General features: G+C 43.4%; 1 protein-coding gene across 2 annotated transcripts in view; it reads right to left on the reverse strand.

Moving 5' to 3' along the window:
* The window catches only part of HERC3 (HECT and RLD domain containing E3 ubiquitin protein ligase 3), a 120,489-nt gene extending 108,132 nt beyond the window's left edge, over positions 1–12,357 (reverse strand). Inside the window, exons 1-3 of one of the 2 annotated variants that reach the window (XM_023513354.1) lie at positions 12,212–12,357; positions 9,714–9,768; positions 541–795 (exon numbers count right to left, since the gene is read on the reverse strand). In XM_023513354.1, the coding sequence (XP_023369122.1) occupies positions 541–766 (226 nt within the window). In that variant the 5' untranslated portion in view covers positions 767–795; positions 9,714–9,768; positions 12,212–12,357. The remainder of the gene's footprint in view (positions 1–540; positions 796–9,713; positions 9,769–12,211) is intronic. The other variant, XM_003790017.3, reaches the window with a different exon arrangement.
* Positions 12,358–16,682: the final 4,325 nt, after the last annotated feature.

Raw genomic sequence — 16,682 nt, forward strand, 5'->3', positions numbered from 1 at the left:
GCCCCTTCCTCTTCTTCACCTTAACTCACACATACTCCCACAACACACTTTCCGCAGGGACTCACTGGAGCCACTCATCACTGTATCTCACTCATCTTTCTGCTCACAACACCAAGCACATCACTGAGCATAAAATGCTTACCAAAAGCGTGTTGCAGAAACAAAGAAGTAAATGGGTAATTGCAGAGAAAAGCTTCTAATACTGATTGTATGGGGAATCCGTGTTCACAAAACCATCATGATGGCTTAGCATTCAATCATGAGGGAAAATCTATTTCTCTAACTCTGAACTAACTCACACCTCCCCTCCCCTGGTAACTAATATTACATATGTTATCTAATTCTATGAAAAAGGAAAAATCTGTTTTTCCATCAAAAGGTTTGAATGAGACACAAGGGTTCCAAACAGTAGGTAATCCCGGCATTGTTCAAAAGAGCTCCCTGAAAGCTGCACACTTGGTGGGAAGGCTCTGACCCGCCTCTGCTGTCCTGCCCTCCGCCTGTCCATTCTCACTGATTACCGAGACAAGGTACACTCACCTGGCTTGTTTCCTTCCCTCTCATGGCCCAGCTGCCCCTTGGTGTTCAAACCACACGTGTAAACTTCCCCACCCTCCAGCAGGAACACGGAGTGGTTTCCTCCGCAGGCCACTTCCTTGACGCTTCTGTCAGATATGAATCCACACACCTGTGGCTCAGCCACAATGCCTTGCAGGTTGGTGCTGATACCAGGTTGGCCCAACGACCAATATCCCCAACATAACATTGTTCTTCTCTTTCAGGGAGTCATGTAGCCTGGAAGAGAGTTTTGGAACAGAAAAAAAAGGTTAAAAAAATATCCTAATGTCAGAGCAAACCAATTCAAGTAATAAAAGTAACTGATTTAAAAAATAACCTTCCTCTTAATATTCTTCATATAGCTTATAACTCAAAATAAAACATACTAACATTGTTAAAAGTAGATACAAGTTATAATGATGCTGTAACTTTCTATTTTAGTAAGAGTTCAAAAAACATTTAAACAAATGTTGTTTCTTTTAAATGAGTGAGTGAATACTGACTAAATGGGGTTTTCAGGCCACCGCACAGGAAACTGGCTGAAATAATATTTGCAAATCATCAGATCTTATAAAGTAGACGTTCCTATTTAAGATACCAAATGAAATAGCTGGGCATTGTGGTGGGCGCCTGTAGTCCCAGCTACTTGGGAGGCTGAGGCAAGAGAATCACTTGAGTCCAAGAGTTGGAGGTTGCTATGAGCTATGATGCCATGGCACTCTACCGAGGGTGACAAAGTAAGACTGTGTCTCCAAAAAAAAAAGGACACCAAACAAAGAGGGAGCAATGGGAGCCTATGATACAGGGCTGCAACTAGAACTGTGCCATTCATTAGTAGATTCTCTGCTGCAGAGAATCTCAGATGAATTTTGAGAACAGAAATGTCTAAAACTCAATTTCACATGTTTACGCATTCTGTAACTACTTTTCAGAATCCCAAACCTTCTATCAAAGTTAAGTCTCAGGGTCAGGTAATGGCTCACACCTAGAATCTCACCTCTCTGGGAGGCCAAGGCAGGAGGATCACTTAAAACTGGAAGTTCAAGACCAGCCTGGGCAACAGTGAGATCTCATCTCTAAAAAAACATTTCTTTAAATCAGCCAGGGGTGGTGGCACGTACCTGTAGCCCCAGCTACTCAGGAGGCTAAAGCAGGAGGATTGTTTAAGTCCAGGAGTCTGAGGTTACAGCAAGCTACAAGAATGCCACTGCACTCTAGCTGGGGTGAAAGAGCAAGACCCTGCCTCAAAAAATTTAAAAAAAAATTTAAAAGCTTAACTTATCAATAAATCTGCATAATCTACAGGAGAGAATTTCTACTAACATATGGCTCTAAGAGTACAAAGGAGATAGCTAATTGACTACTCTGTGCAAATTCAGCTTTTTTTTTTATTTTTTTGAGACAGAGTCTCATTTGGTCACCCTTGGTAAAGTGTTGTGGTGTCTTAGCTCACAGCAACCTCAAACTCTTGGGTTCAAGTGACCCTCCTGCCTCAGCCTCCCAAGTAGCTAGGACTACAGGCGCCGGCCACAATACCCATCTATTTATAGAAATGGGATCTCACTCTGGCTCAGACTGGTCTCAAACATGTGAGCTCAGGCAATCCACCTGCCTCAGCCTTCCAAGTGCTGGGATTACAAGCGTGAGCCACCGCGCCCGGCCCAAACTCAGCTTAAAATGACGTCTGTCAGTTCAAAATGACAAACTTCTTTCTTTCTTCTTTCTTTTCAAGGTAAAATCAGGCCCAAACAGCTACAAATTAAACATTACAATATTGATGAAGTTAATTCCTTCAATCCTTCTTGACAGCAATTACAGCACTCTGTCCTTAACTCAATGACAGTGTGTATGTACAACTTAATTTTACAACTGGCTTATGTTAATTCTGACTTACTCTTTGAACTCTTTGAGACTTTTAGGAATGACATCAAAAGGCCCAAAAAGAAATATAAGACTAAATCAATCTCAACCTACTGCCTTAACCAGAAAGTTCTGCTTCTTCCTATGATTTCTATCCCTTGTCTAGATTCTACACTAAAAATATATCAAGATTGAACATTATCCTTTGAGTTACTTGGGAGATGCGAGAAAAAGTACAAAACTAGTAGGGTAGTGAGGATGGCATAAGGACATACATTTAAAAAGCCCAATAGGATCATATCATCTGTTCATAATTTCATTCTCCCAACTTGCTCAATTGCTATTGTCTGCACTAACAGCTTTCTTTCTTGTTAATGTTTCCTAAATTTGTTTTATTGCTCCTAATCACGGAAGCAATTCTGCAATGCATCAGTCACTGCTAACATGCATTTTATATCCTCATCTCATGTCAACTTCATGAAGTATCATTTTTAGGCTAATTTTCAGATAAAGCAAGGCTCTCAGAGAGTAAGATGCATAGTCGCACAGCTGGAAGGAGAAGAACCAGGCTATAATCTAGGGCTGCCACCAGTGTCCACACTCACATCCAAATGGCTAAGGTGCCACCCAAGTAGATTTAGATGCTGTCTACAAGATCGAAACACACACCAAAAAATACATGCAGAATGACTAAGTTATAGTCAATAGACAACACAGGATATCCTGAAAATAAAGCTGATCTCTAAGAGTGAAACTAGTCAGAATTAAGACATATTGGACCAAATTAGGCAGCTGTACCATTAAGCTAAGTATAAACAATATGTCTGAAAAGAAGCCCTGGATTTATGTCCACCCAAGGATCTGTAAACAATGCTTGCAGTGACTTTATTCATACTAAACAAAAATGGAAACAACCCCAGTGTCATCAAGAGGAGCACAGACAAACCGATTATTGTATAGTCACACAATAGGATGCTACTCATCAGTAAAAAAAAAGTAGGGGGTGTGGAGGGGAGAAGAGACCATGAGTAAAATGCATGTTTTAAATTTGTAATTGACTAATGACTATATATATTTATGGTATACAATACAACACTTTGAATATGTATACACTGTGGAATTACTAATCAAGCTAATTAACATGTCCATCAGCTCACATACCATTTATTACCATGAGAACATTTGAATTTTAGTTTCCTATAAATTATGAAATATATAATGCAGTACATTAACTAATCATGTAGAATAGATCGGAAAAAATTAAAATTATTCCTAACTGAAAAGAAAGCTGCAACTTAATACCATTCTTTTAATAATGCAGGTCAGTTTTTGAAAAACTTCAAGTGTATTATCTAATTCTTCTTTCTGTTTATCCCCCCCGGACCCCCCAATGTCCTTCTTTAGCTGATAACAAACTCTACTCCTCTTTCGAACAGGGTCAGGCATGGCCCTGGCCACACCTATCAGAAACACCCCTAAACAATGCATGTGACCCACACCAAGCCTATCAGAGGATGCCACCTTCAGCCACAGTGATTGGCTCAGAGATAGATTCAAACTCCCAGCCAGGCCAGAGTCCTTACCCACTAAGTTCCATGGACTCTGAGGAAGACTGCCTTTTGCCTCTGAAGGATAACCGAGGCTGCTGAAAGCCACCTTCCCCGCTGCACTGAAGGATGCCTGTAAGAGATTATGAAGCCACCCAGCCATAGATGCTCCCAAAGGAGACAGAGAGAGCTGCAACAATGTCGACTAAGCCTGGTGCCAGCACTCCCACCTTCACTAAGTACAAATAATCTTCATTATTTTTGGATTTCATACTTGGGAATTTACCTTCTCACTGAAATGTATTTGTAACCCCCAAATCAATACAACTTGAAGTCCTTTCTCAGTCATTCCCAGACATGTGTAGAGAGACAAAAAATGAATTGCCCTAGGTGCATGTTCCTGGCTAAAGGAACACGGCTATGTTCTGCTTTCTTATTTCAACTCACACTGCAAACGAGTATCCTTTCTGCAATCTATCTTAGGTCAAGTTTTTTGCATGTTTTTGTTGGTAATTTTGCTGTTTAAAACGGCCCCCCAGGCTTCACGCCTGTGGCTCAAGCAGCTAAGGCGCCAGCCACATACACCAGAGCTGGCAGGTTCAAATCCAGCCTGAGCCCGCCAAACAACAATGACGACTGCAACAAAAAATAGCCAGGTGTTGTGGTGGGCGCCTGTAGTCCCAGCTACTTGGGAGGTGGAGGCAGGAGAATCGCTTCAGTCCAGAAGTTGTAGGTTGCTGTGAGCTGTGATGCCATGGCACTCGACCCAAGGTAACAGCCTGAAGCTCTATCTCAAAAAAAATAAAGAAGTAAAAATAAAATGGCCCCCAAGCAGAGAGCTGAAGTGCTGCCTGGAGTTCCTAGATGTCAGAAGGCTATCATGTGTCTTACATATGAGATGTGTGTGCTGGATAGGCTTCCTTCATGGCCAAGTGCTGGTCGTGAGTTCAAGGTCAGTGAATCCACAGTAGGGTACATCCAAAAATGGAAAAGGAAATCCACCCATCTGTGTGTGAGCCCAACCCAGAAAGTGCTAACATAACATCTATAGTGCATAATATCACTACAGAAAAGATGGAAAAGCAGCTAAGTCTGTGGTTTCATGAGATAACAACCAATAAAAACCAAAAAGCACAGGAGATAGCACTGATGTGAGGCTGAAATCCAAAAAAGTTTTACTGTCATACTATTCAGAGTCAGGAAGATGTTAAACCTTTCTTGACCAGTGTTTTATTATAGAGAAATGTTGCCTATAATTACTTCTAAGAAATATGTACTATGTAAGGTGTTTACACAGAAATATACATAAAACAAGGTCTGTACTGATCAACTAACTGACAACAATGTTGTGATCCAGAAGCTTGCAGCAGCCTAGCCCTGGACTTCCTCAGCGGCAATGGCTCTGTGTTCACTAATGTGGTACTCACAGAGATTTTATAGTACATAACTATTGTTAATGATGAGAATCAAGTATATAATCTAGTAAGTCCCTTTTTATTTATTTAATCTTATAAAGCATGTTCAAATTGGGTTTCTTTTACTTGCAATAAAAAACTCCTGAATTATATTAATTACATTATTACATTATTAACAACAATAGCAGGTCTGAGTTTATTACTCTAGGTCTGGCACATTTCTATGTGGTTCATAGGTATTATTGAAGCCTCTATGCAACAGGTGTTGCTATTATCTCTAATTGAAGAAAACTTCAAAAAACTCTTCCCACCTGAGTTATACTTACAGACTCCTCAAGTAGTCAATTAAAAACTACTTGCCAAGAGAATTAAATAGCAACCGCAAATACAATGTATCCTTATGAACGGATTATCAACCCTCATTGTAAATGTGGTATAGGTCACCAAAAAGCTCTGCAAAAGTACAGCAAGAGGCTCTACAATCATAAAGCTTTCAGGAGAGAAGTCTAGTGCATTGAAAAAAGACACAGCCACTCATACAGCTTTCACTTAGAAGTACACTGTAGTTGAACTAATAGCTGCTGGGGTCCACGGATGTCAAAGTCTGGTTTCAGCAAGGGTCTGCAGCACGAGGCATTTTGATCCTCCAGGCCCTCTCACTCTTTTTTCCTCACTGTCTCTTCCTTGCTTCTAAAAGAGTAGAATCTTTTATTTCCCTTCAAAACACACAACTGTGAAATTTGCTGCAGAGGAAAATAATAGCCACCCTGGCTGTCCCACACCAACTCAGTCCCAGCCCCTCCATTCCCTGCCTCTTATCTCCCATGGCAACACAAAAGGAAGGACTACTTTCAAAGGACAACTTTCTCTTGATGTCACGCCCGGTACTTTCCTCAGTCCTTCTTGTCTATTCTTGGTAAGAGATTCAAGATAATCTTAGCAGGGCTTACGGGTCAAAAGGACTAAAGTCTAAGCCCTGAATTAACTACATGTGACCCGTGAAACCCGGGGGAAGATACCTAACCACTCTAACCCTGCTTCCTTTCTGTCGAATGGAGAAAAGAGTGATGGAGTGTTGTGAGATTAATGAGAAAATGCGTGTAAAACACGCTCAGCAGTGTCTGGCAAGTAGCAGTAAGTGCCCAATAAATGTCTGCTGTTTGATTGTTTCTCCTACTCCTAGTGCCTTCTTTGAGACCTCAGCAGACAGAATGGTTCCCCAAAGAGGCTGGGGTGTAACTTCTTTCTTCTTGACTACAAGTAGCATTAGCTGTGTCCCGCCCAGTCTGCACTGTGGCAAAGCAGCAGCCCTGCCATCCGCTGTACCTTTCATGAAGAGAATCTGAAGTTGCTAGAAGAAAAGTTTTTTGTATTAATATTTTCTTAAATATAAATTTACATTTATATTTACATTTAAGAATGTAAATTCTTAAAAAGTTGTGGGGGAGTGGGGTGTCAGAAGAATCTTTTTACCAGTGCTAGGGAGTTGAATGCTAAAAGACAGCCTTCAATTCCTCAACTTTGCCTTATAATCAGACTATGCACACAGCAGCCTAACAACTGATTCTCATTCCTTTGTTCGAAAGTCATCGAAACCTAACTAACACTCTAGCAGGGCTTCTAATCTAATTTAAAATAGGGATAAGGTTCCTCTCAAGTCAGTTTAGAAGCCATTGCCAGAATGGTGTATGTGGATGGAGGGGTCTGTTTCAACAGTAGGAAAGACAGTGTCAGTGCTTTGCAGGTCCTCCCCAAATCCAAGTTTTAAATAAATTTGGAGGCAAAAATCAAATGCAGAATTCACTTTGGTAACAAAGAAGATTCATTCTCATGACATGCTTTATTATCAAAAACGTTACTACCACAGGCCGAAAAGGCACACAAGGCAGTGAAGTTGTTGACAATGTAAATCCACTCCTGACTATTCTCCCTCTCTCCCCACGTTTAGCTGGACTTAGGGCCTCTGACCCTTTTAGCCAACGCAGGAAACATTCCCACCTCTCCCCCAATCAGTCCCTTACAGGTGCTGCCCTCTTTGTTCCCTGGTGCTCAGCTTTGTAAAGCTGGAAGAATGATGTCTCCACTGCCCGCTTATGTCTGGGCTGCCTTCAAAAAACACCAAACCTACTGGCAAGAATTTAAAAGTCTAACAATACCAAACCACAGATATACAACAGCCAGAATTCTTACAGACAGCTAATGAGAATGTAAATTGGCATAACTACTTGGGAAAACAAGTTGCTATTCTCTAGCAACAGTAAAGACGTGAATACTTCATAGCATAGTAATTTTACCCTTGGGCATATGACCAGCATTGTCCAGCTTATTAAAAGGTGCTCCTGCATTATGCTGAGAACTGGAAATACAAAAACAAGTAAAACCTGGCAACTTACAGTGACAGAAATGCCTATCTAGCTGCAATGACCACTACTATAGCCAATAGCTACTTGTGAATACTGGAAATGTGTCTAACTGAAGTGAAGAACTGAAATTGTTTAATATTATTTATGTTTAAGTCTCCAAACATGGCTAGTGGTTACTACGTGTCACACTGGGAAACTCGTGAACATATGCACCAAGATACACATACAAGGACATTCATTTCAGCATTACTTGAAATACGGAAAAAAAAAATACTACCCAAACATCCATCAGTTGGAAAACAGATACACTGTGGCACATGCATGAAACAGAATCCTGTGCAGCAAGTGAAAAACAAACTCCATCTACAAGCATCAGGATAGCTAAAAACAGTGCTGAATCACAGAAGAATACAGAGTATGCATTTGTACAAAGTTCCAACACAAGTCTAACATGTTGTTTAGAATTCTAAAAATCAGTGGTAATAAAGCTATAAGAAAAAGCAAAAAATTCATAAACACAAAACACAAGGTCATGATGGTGGAGGAAGAAGGGATTCAGGGAATAATCCAGAAGGGGCACAAAAGGAGGCATTTCAATAGCATGGCTGATATTCTGCTTTTATCCTTTTATTGTTATGTTTCTTTTCTTTTTTCAGACAGTCTCACTCTGTCACCCTGGGTAGGGTGCTGGCATCACCGTAGCTCACAGCAACCTCAAACTCTTGGGCTTGAGCAATCCTCTTGCCTCAACCTCCCAAGCAGCCGGGACTACAGGAGTGTGCCACAACACCTGGCTAGTTTTTCCATTATTAGTAGAGATGGAGTCTTGCTCTTGCTCAGGCTGGTCTTAAGCTCCTGAGCCCAAGCGATCCACCCGCCTCAGCCTCCCATAGTACTAAGATTATAGCATGAGCTACCATACCTGGCCCCCTCACCACGTTTTAGCAGACCTGCGAGGAGAGTATCTTTTATGATTAAAGCTGTCATTAATGGTGTGCTTCAATGCCACCAGCATGCTAGAATTGAGAGATGAACTCTCCACCAAGGACTGAGTCTCTTTTGTTTATTTCTCTATCCCTAGAGACCAGAAAAGTATCTGGTATATGATAGAGGCTCAACAAATAGTTGCTGAACAGAGAAAAGTAATACTATTACTGCAAGCCTACTATGTGTCTGGCTCTGAACTAAAAACTTTACAGAGATTAATTCACCCTTTAAGTCACGCGTACCCAAGAACATGTACATAAGCTGCTAAAATGGAAACTTACTAAACAGCAAAGGTAGGAGTCAAATCTCCTCTACCAGACGCCAAAGCTCTTCAACATGACACTACATCAATTCCTAAACAGAACAAAGTCAAGCCATACCCTTCTCCAATCCTGAAAATAAAAGTTTAAAGATGTCGCACACAATCAATGAGTTCATATTAGCTCAATCACAGACTATGCTTATCAATAACTATAACCTATGTCAGCCAGAAGGAAAAGGGTGAATGAAGTGATCTTAACAGAGTTAATGAGACTTTCCTCCATGTCTACCCTGACTTGTAATAAAACCAATTCACTTACACAGAAACATATCCCTGCCACCAAGTACTATATTAAATGTAGATAAAGGGGACAATTACTTATAAAAGCCTTCATCTTAGTAAAGAAGCCTTTAAAGTCCGTTGGATCCAACCCCTAGGCAAGAGACTTATATTCTTAACCCCATTTTAGTAGCCAAGTAAATATAATCCTCTAAGAAGTTAAGTGGTTGAAGGAGAGGCCAGAAATGAAATCTCCTACCTCCTGGGCTCATCTTGTTCTCTAGACCACTGAACAGTAGAAGGACCCTCTCTAGGCAACTATACCAGCCTGAGTCCTTTACCGCACTGTCTCGTTCAATACGCTGATCAATTCTGTGAGTTAGGCATCATCTCCATGTACAAGGTGGGAAAACTGGGGTCCAGAGAAATTAAAGTAACTCACCACACATCACACACTCAGCATTGAGACCAGAAGTGTTCCACCACACCTTGTAGATCTACAAATTAAAGAAATAATAATCCACATTAATACGCAACTCTGCAAAGTGCTTTCATGTATGGAAAACAAAAAGACAGAGTATTTTTAAATAAGCAATAAGAATATGTTTAAATTACTCAAGCTTGAATAATTCCCAAGACTATATCTCGAGACTGGCATTTGTTTAAGACAGCATTATGATAACCTCTAACCAATTACAAAGAAGTCAGTCATCTCTGAAAGCAAACTACAAACACAGACATCCCATTACAAAATTCCAACATTTGATAGGGAGGAGCAAAGAGAACTACTTTTAAAACCCATTGAGATTAGAAAGAGAAATTGGGGGACAATTCCATTTTTTTCTATTTTCTTTATTTTTCCATTTATCACACATATTATAGTTTATTTTGTCACAACTGCTGGGAAGACTCTTATTCCTTCTCATTACTGTATCCTATACACACAGAACGAGAAGAGATTATCTGAGAGGCGCTTTATGTCTCTCAAAGGAAAAAGCTCTGCATGATTTTAAGATACGATTATCATAACTTTATTTCCACCCTATGTAGAAAATCCCATTTAATTTGGAAAATACTACTTTTATTTCTGAAATTGAAACAAAACTATCTTCTGTTTCCAGTAAGGGTGCTATTCTCATTAAGGATAAAAAGTGTATTTTAAAATACAAAAGTCTTTCTCTTTAAAATACAATATGTGATTCATCTATTTCTCTTTAAAATACAATATGTGATTCATATCGTATTTAATTGGTCATACAAATCTTAAGAAATTTGTATTTATTCCTCAGGAGGAAATGCTATAACCAATAGCTTCCAACATACCTTTTGGACCATCTTGGAATCCCTGTTACTTTTTTCAAAAATGAAACTCCAGCTACTTCTGGAACGAGTACAGCTGGATGCTAGTTAACACTGATTTTTTTTTTCTTTAATGTCAAAGGAGTTTTGCCAAAAATGTAGAATAAACTGTCTCCTTGATTCCTGCTTTATACTTTCTCCAAAAGATTCCTAGTTTCTATAAGGGTCAATAATGTGGAATATGTAATTCATCTATTTCTCTTTAAAATACAGTATGTGATTCATTTACTTCTCTTTTCTGATTTATAATGCTACTCCTTCCCACCCTAAGGTAAAGGAAAGTACAAAAGGAGAAAGGTTCACAGTAATCTGCCGACTAAAATATAAAACCCTCTCTCTAGCCACTGCACTTTGTATAATAATAAAAGGTTGTTAATCTTCATTTTTTTTCCTCTTCAGTCCAGAGTTCTAAAAAATCAGCTCACTTGACGTTATCAAATTATCAAATAAAAGGTTCTAGAAATAGTTGCCTATTTGAGGAAAGCGCCAGAAGACACACAAAAATGGAAGAACGCTCTTGAATCGTCTTTCTCAAAGCATTCCGCCTGTAACGAAAGCAAGCAAAATCCTAGAAGGTTTAGCTGTGAATTTAAGGTACTCCCTAATGGGGCTGATTTGAAAGCTAAAGTAAAATGTAATCCGAAAACAGCCAGAAACAATGACAGACCAACACCAAAGTTCAAATACAGTCCCTGGGAACCACGCTGTGCATAATGAATGCACATCTGTTTCAGGTTACACGCGCTCTCCTCCGTCTAGTTGTCCGGGTTTGCCCACGCTACACGTTTCCAAATGCTCAAAGTCCCACCTGCTCCGGAGCGTCTGCGCTCCTGACACCCTCGGCGCCCGTCTCCGCCTTACGTGTCGGTTCGCACACACGTGTCCACACACACCCTCGGCCCGGCCCCGCCCAGGAGGTGGACTCGGGCGAGGCCAGCCGGCACCACCTCCGTAGGGTGGGTGGCGCCGGGCACCGCCACCCCGCCGGCGCTGTCATCGCGGACGCCGTGCCCCGCGTCCTCGGCGCAAGCTCCTCCGGGCCGCCGAGGCTCCCCCAAATGCTGAGGCCTCCCTGGCTCCCATTTCGCCTGGAAGAGTCCGCGCCCCTCTCCGCAAGGATGTCTCCGAAGCCCCAGAATTTAAACATGGGCAGGGGACAGGGGAGGGGAGGGTCCGTCTTTGGACTTTCCGCGACGCAGTTCCTCCCGGGCTGCGGGCGGCGGAGTCCGGGAGGGAGGCGCTCCCCCATTTTTAGGGCTTTTCTAGCCTTTCCGGGCGCTGGGCTCTTTGGCAAGAAGAGGGCGAGCCTCCGAGAACGCCAGGGAGGCGCACGCGAGGCCCGGGAGCTCCCCAGAGGTGCAGCCGCCCGCGTCCCGCAGCCGCCGCGCCCGACCTCCCCGCGCCCCGGCCCCAGGTCTCCGCAGGAGGTTCCCCGCAGCCGCCGCCGGAGCCGCGGGAGGAGCCGCAGCAGCCCCTCCGGGAGCCGCGCGCTGACAGCCGCGCCGGGCGGAGCGCAGCGGCTGCGCGGCTGCAGCTCGGCGGCAACCTCCTCCCTGGAATCCCGGCCCCTGCCCCGCGCACCTCGGCAGCCGCCGAACCGCAGCGTGGGATTCCGCCTGTCACGGCCCCTCAGGCTGGGCTCGGGCTTTCTCGGTTTTCGGCGTCACAATAATAAGGAAGTTTCCCCGCAAGCCTGCGGGCGGCGGAATGCGCTGGGTGAAGGACTTCGCACCCGGCCAATGGGCGTCCTGTTGGGGCGGACCCGCACCAATGGCGGCCTCCGCGGCTCGGGCCGGAGGCGGGGCGGCGAGGTCCGCGAGCCGGAGGCGGGGAGAGGCCCAGGCCGGTGAGGGAGGCGCGGGCGGCCGGCGATGACAGGACGCGCGGGCCGGGCGAGGGGACACCGGCCCGGCTTGTTGGCCGAGATCGAACTGCGGCACGCAGAGCGTTCGCGTTGAAATAAGATTGCTTTTCGCTGGTGGAGAAGCGAGCGGGACTGATCAGCGCCCGGTTTTTCAGGTTCTGGGCTCTGGTTTTATTATTTATGCAGAGGTGACCTAAAGCTTTGGGCACGGGCAGGGGGCGGGACGCTGGAGGGTGACAACTGAGGGTGAGTGCAGGAGCCTTCTGTTTATCTTGCCTTAGTGGGAAGCACGGAGCGGGCCGGTGGGGCCACGCGGTGGGAGAGGCGGGAAGGAGGTCTGCTCGGCTGCAGCGGGGAGTTGGGGACCGAGAGTACAGCGGCGGCGCTGCAGAAGAAAGCGGGGCTTGGGGGAGCGTGCAAAGAGGAGTCCCTGGGCACCAGATCTTAGATCTTGTGATCTGAAAGACACCCTGTGGCCTAAACCCAGTAATAGATTTTTTGTTTGTTTGTTTTAAACTTTGTCTCCTTCTACTTTCCCTGGCACTGAATCTCAGAGCTTCCTTCTCCCCAAGGTCACAAGTGCTCCCAGACTTGCCCTGGTCCTTATGTGATCCACAGATAATCTTTGAAGAAAACATTCTCACAAAGGTAGCTTCATTTGTCTGCTCCCCTTAAATTTGAAACGCAGAACACTAGGAAAGTACAGCTTAAATACAAAGGAAATAACTCTCCTAGTGCAAGAATGTCTATAACCTGGCGTTTGAACCAAGAAGGCCCCTTGAGGCTGGATTCTTTGCAAGGACATTCATATCACCGCAGGTCTGTGGTAACCTGCTCTGAGAACCTAACTGATTTGACTACGTAGAAAAAAATTTTTGAGAAGTGGTATGCTCTGGGGTTGAGACAATGTTGGTGGCATATGAACCCTCAGTGAAATAGAGCAAATTGTCAAACACCTGAGGCAAGGAAGATTAGAAAACAAGAGAATCTCAGTTACCAGGTAGCTAAGGTCATCTGGGAAATTCATACAAACCTTTGACTTTTGAGTCACACTGGACACCTTTAGAAACACCGGGGACCAGAATAACACAATTCACTTATGGTCCAAAAGTGTGGCAGTTTCACAAAAGTTCAGTCTACTGAACTACTGAAAGATGGAATCCTAATTTAGAGATACAGAACTGGGGAAATGGCCAAAGAGGAGTCATGGTAGGAAGGAGGGTACTTGAGAAGGAGCAAATGGGATCCTATTTTCTTGTGTCCCCGATGAGGCTTGTAATCAATCAGTGTTTGGGTTGATAGATCTGGACTGTGGCTCAGATGTATGAAATTCCATCTTGAGGAAAAGGGTGGGTTTATCAAAGACTCAAGCTTGGAAATTGGGTAGGAGTGATGTCTAAACAACAACTAAGGTACCATGGGCTTCCTTTACCAAATAAACAGCCAGACCCTGGGAACAGACTCACATGTAGAACAAATGGAAAATACCACAGTACTTCATTTTACTTTCTTAACCAATGTGTAATGGCAGTTTCCTCAGCAAACAGGTCCTGCTCCCTTTACAAACGGGCTTTAAATGGCTCCAGCATGAACAATAGTCTTTTTTTTTTTTTTTTTTAATTCCAGACAGTGGCTCACTGTGTTTCCCAGGCTAGAGCGCAGTGATGTCATCATAGCTTACTGCAACCCTAAGTTCCTGGGCTCATGGGATCCTCCTGCCTCAGCTTCTGGAGTAACTGGGACTACAGGTGTGTGCCACTATGCCTGGCTAATTTTTCTACTTTGTGAGAGGGGGGATCTTGCTATGTTGCTCAGGCTCAACAATAGTCTTAATATTAGATATTTACACTGTTTTGAAGTGTTTACTTTTTCTTTCCTTTTCTATAACCCTGTCTTCCATTTCTTGCTGAATTCCTATTTTCTTCAACACATAAATTGTCTTGACCATCAACCATAATGCCAGCCCCGGTGGATACATTGGTGAATAAAACAGCACAGTCTAGTAGTGCCATAAAGTGGGAAGAAGAACAGTAACTGAGTAATTGTACCAAGAACTATATGGTTGCTAACCATGGTAAATTTTATGGAAGAAAAACCATGTTAAAAATAAAGGGCTTGGGGCAACGCCTATGGCTCAAAGGAGTAGGGCACCGGCCCCATATGCTGGAGGTGGCGGATTCAAACCCATCCCTGGCCAAAAACTGCAAAAACAAAAAAGTAAGTAAAAGATAAAAGGCTTGATAAATTCCACCCGTAACTTTTTGGGGTTTTTTTATTGTTTGTTTGAGACAGAGTCTCACTATGTCACACTCAGTAGAGTATCACAGCTCACAGCAACCTCAAACTCTTAGGCTTAAGTGATTCCCTTGCCTCCCAAGTAGCTGGGACTACAGGTGCCGGCCACAACACCCAGCTATTTTTTAGTTGCAGTTATCATTGTTGTTTCTAGCTGTCCAGGGCCGGGTTTAAACCCACCAGCCTCAGTGTATGTGACTGGCACTGAGCCACTTTTGGGTTTTTTTTGAGATAATGCCTTGGTCTGTCATCCATGATTAGAGTGCAGTGGCTCAATCATAACTCACTGCAGCTTCAAACTATTGGTCTCAGGAGATGCTCCTGCCTAAGCCTCCTGAGAAACTAGAAATTCAGTCACACACCACCATGCCCAGCTAATTTTTCATATCTGTTTGTAGAGACAGGGTCTTGCTATGTCGCTCAGGTTGGTCTTGAACTCTTGGCCTCAAGTAATCCTCCTACCTCAGCCTCCCAAAATGCTAGGCTTGTAGACATGAGCCACCTTGCCTGGCCACTAAAACTTTTGACAGGAAGAAGGCACCCTGTGGTCCAGCTCCATGACCAGGCAGATAAGGAGCCCCTGGGATGAGGGAGATGATGCTCCGGTTGCTGCACTTCTGCCGGAACACATGATGCTTTGTGCCATTCTTCACAGCTCACCACTTCAAATACATGTGTCTATTATAAACTGAAACACATTTTTTTTGTTTTAAGACAGAGCCTCAAGCTATCCCCCTGGGTAGAGTGCCGTGGCATCACAGCTCACAGCAACCTCCAACTCCTGGGCTCAAGCAAGCCTCCTGCCTCAGCCTCCCAAGTAGCTGGGACCACAGGCGCCCTCCACAATGCCTGGCCATTTTTTGGTTGCAGCCGTCATTGTTGTTTGGCGGGCCCAGGCTGGGGATTCGAACCCACCACCTTAGGTGTATGTGGCTGGCCCCTTAGCCACTTGAGCCACAGGCGCCGAGCCTGAAACACATTTTTAATAGAATAGGAAGAATACGAATACTGTTTAATGATGATCATTTTCCTTCTCTGTGTTTAACTTGTCCTGTAGACAAACATTCACTTGGTAAACTTAGAAAGAGAACAGATAGACTTCTGATATCTTAGTTGAAACCTGTGGGAAAACACAGATCAGCCAGGACATTCTGTCTCTGAGATATACTTTTTTTTTAGATAGCCTAACTCTGTCATCCCCCCCACACTTTAGAGTGCAGTGGCATTATCTTACTCCACTCAACTTTTAACTCCTCAGCTCAAGTGATCCTCTTGCCTCAGCCTCCCAAGTAGCTGGGATTATAGGCACATGCCACCATGCCCAGCTTATTTTTCTATTTTTTTGTAGAGACAGGGTCTTGCTCTTTTTCAGACTGGGCTCAAACTCCTCAGCTCAAGCAATCCACTTGCCTTAGCCTCCCAGAGTGCTAGGATTTCAAAGGTAAGCTATTGCACCCAGCTTCTCAGATACACTTTTGGAGAATAAGTTTCTTCAACTCTAGGAAATGAAAGCATTGTCTGATCATTGGACAGGGTAAGTATGTGCATCCTGTACAGCTGCATAGTGACAGAGATGCTCCTTTGCCACTTTTCCTCAGTCTAGTCACAACCGAAGGGAAAAATTAGTTGTAAACCTTCTTTCACTGTTTTTGGTTGTTTAGTACCAGTCAATGAATACCCAGGCTAAGCTTATTGAAAACTGTCCTTTAACATACAGCATTCATTTATTGATGTGAAATAAGCTTAAAAGAAAAACATCACAGTAAATCTATATTGTTGTCAATCAATAATCACTAACTGCTATTGAATATGTTCCATGTTTAATATTGCTAAACAGGCTTGGTGCCTGTGGCTCAAATGGCTAAGGCACCAGCCACATACACCTGAGCTGGC

Source organism: Otolemur garnettii, unplaced genomic scaffold (assembly GCF_000181295.1).
Source record: "Otolemur garnettii isolate 467f Iridium unplaced genomic scaffold, OtoGar3 scaffold00039, whole genome shotgun sequence".
NCBI lineage: Eukaryota > Metazoa > Chordata > Mammalia > Primates > Galagidae > Otolemur > Otolemur garnettii.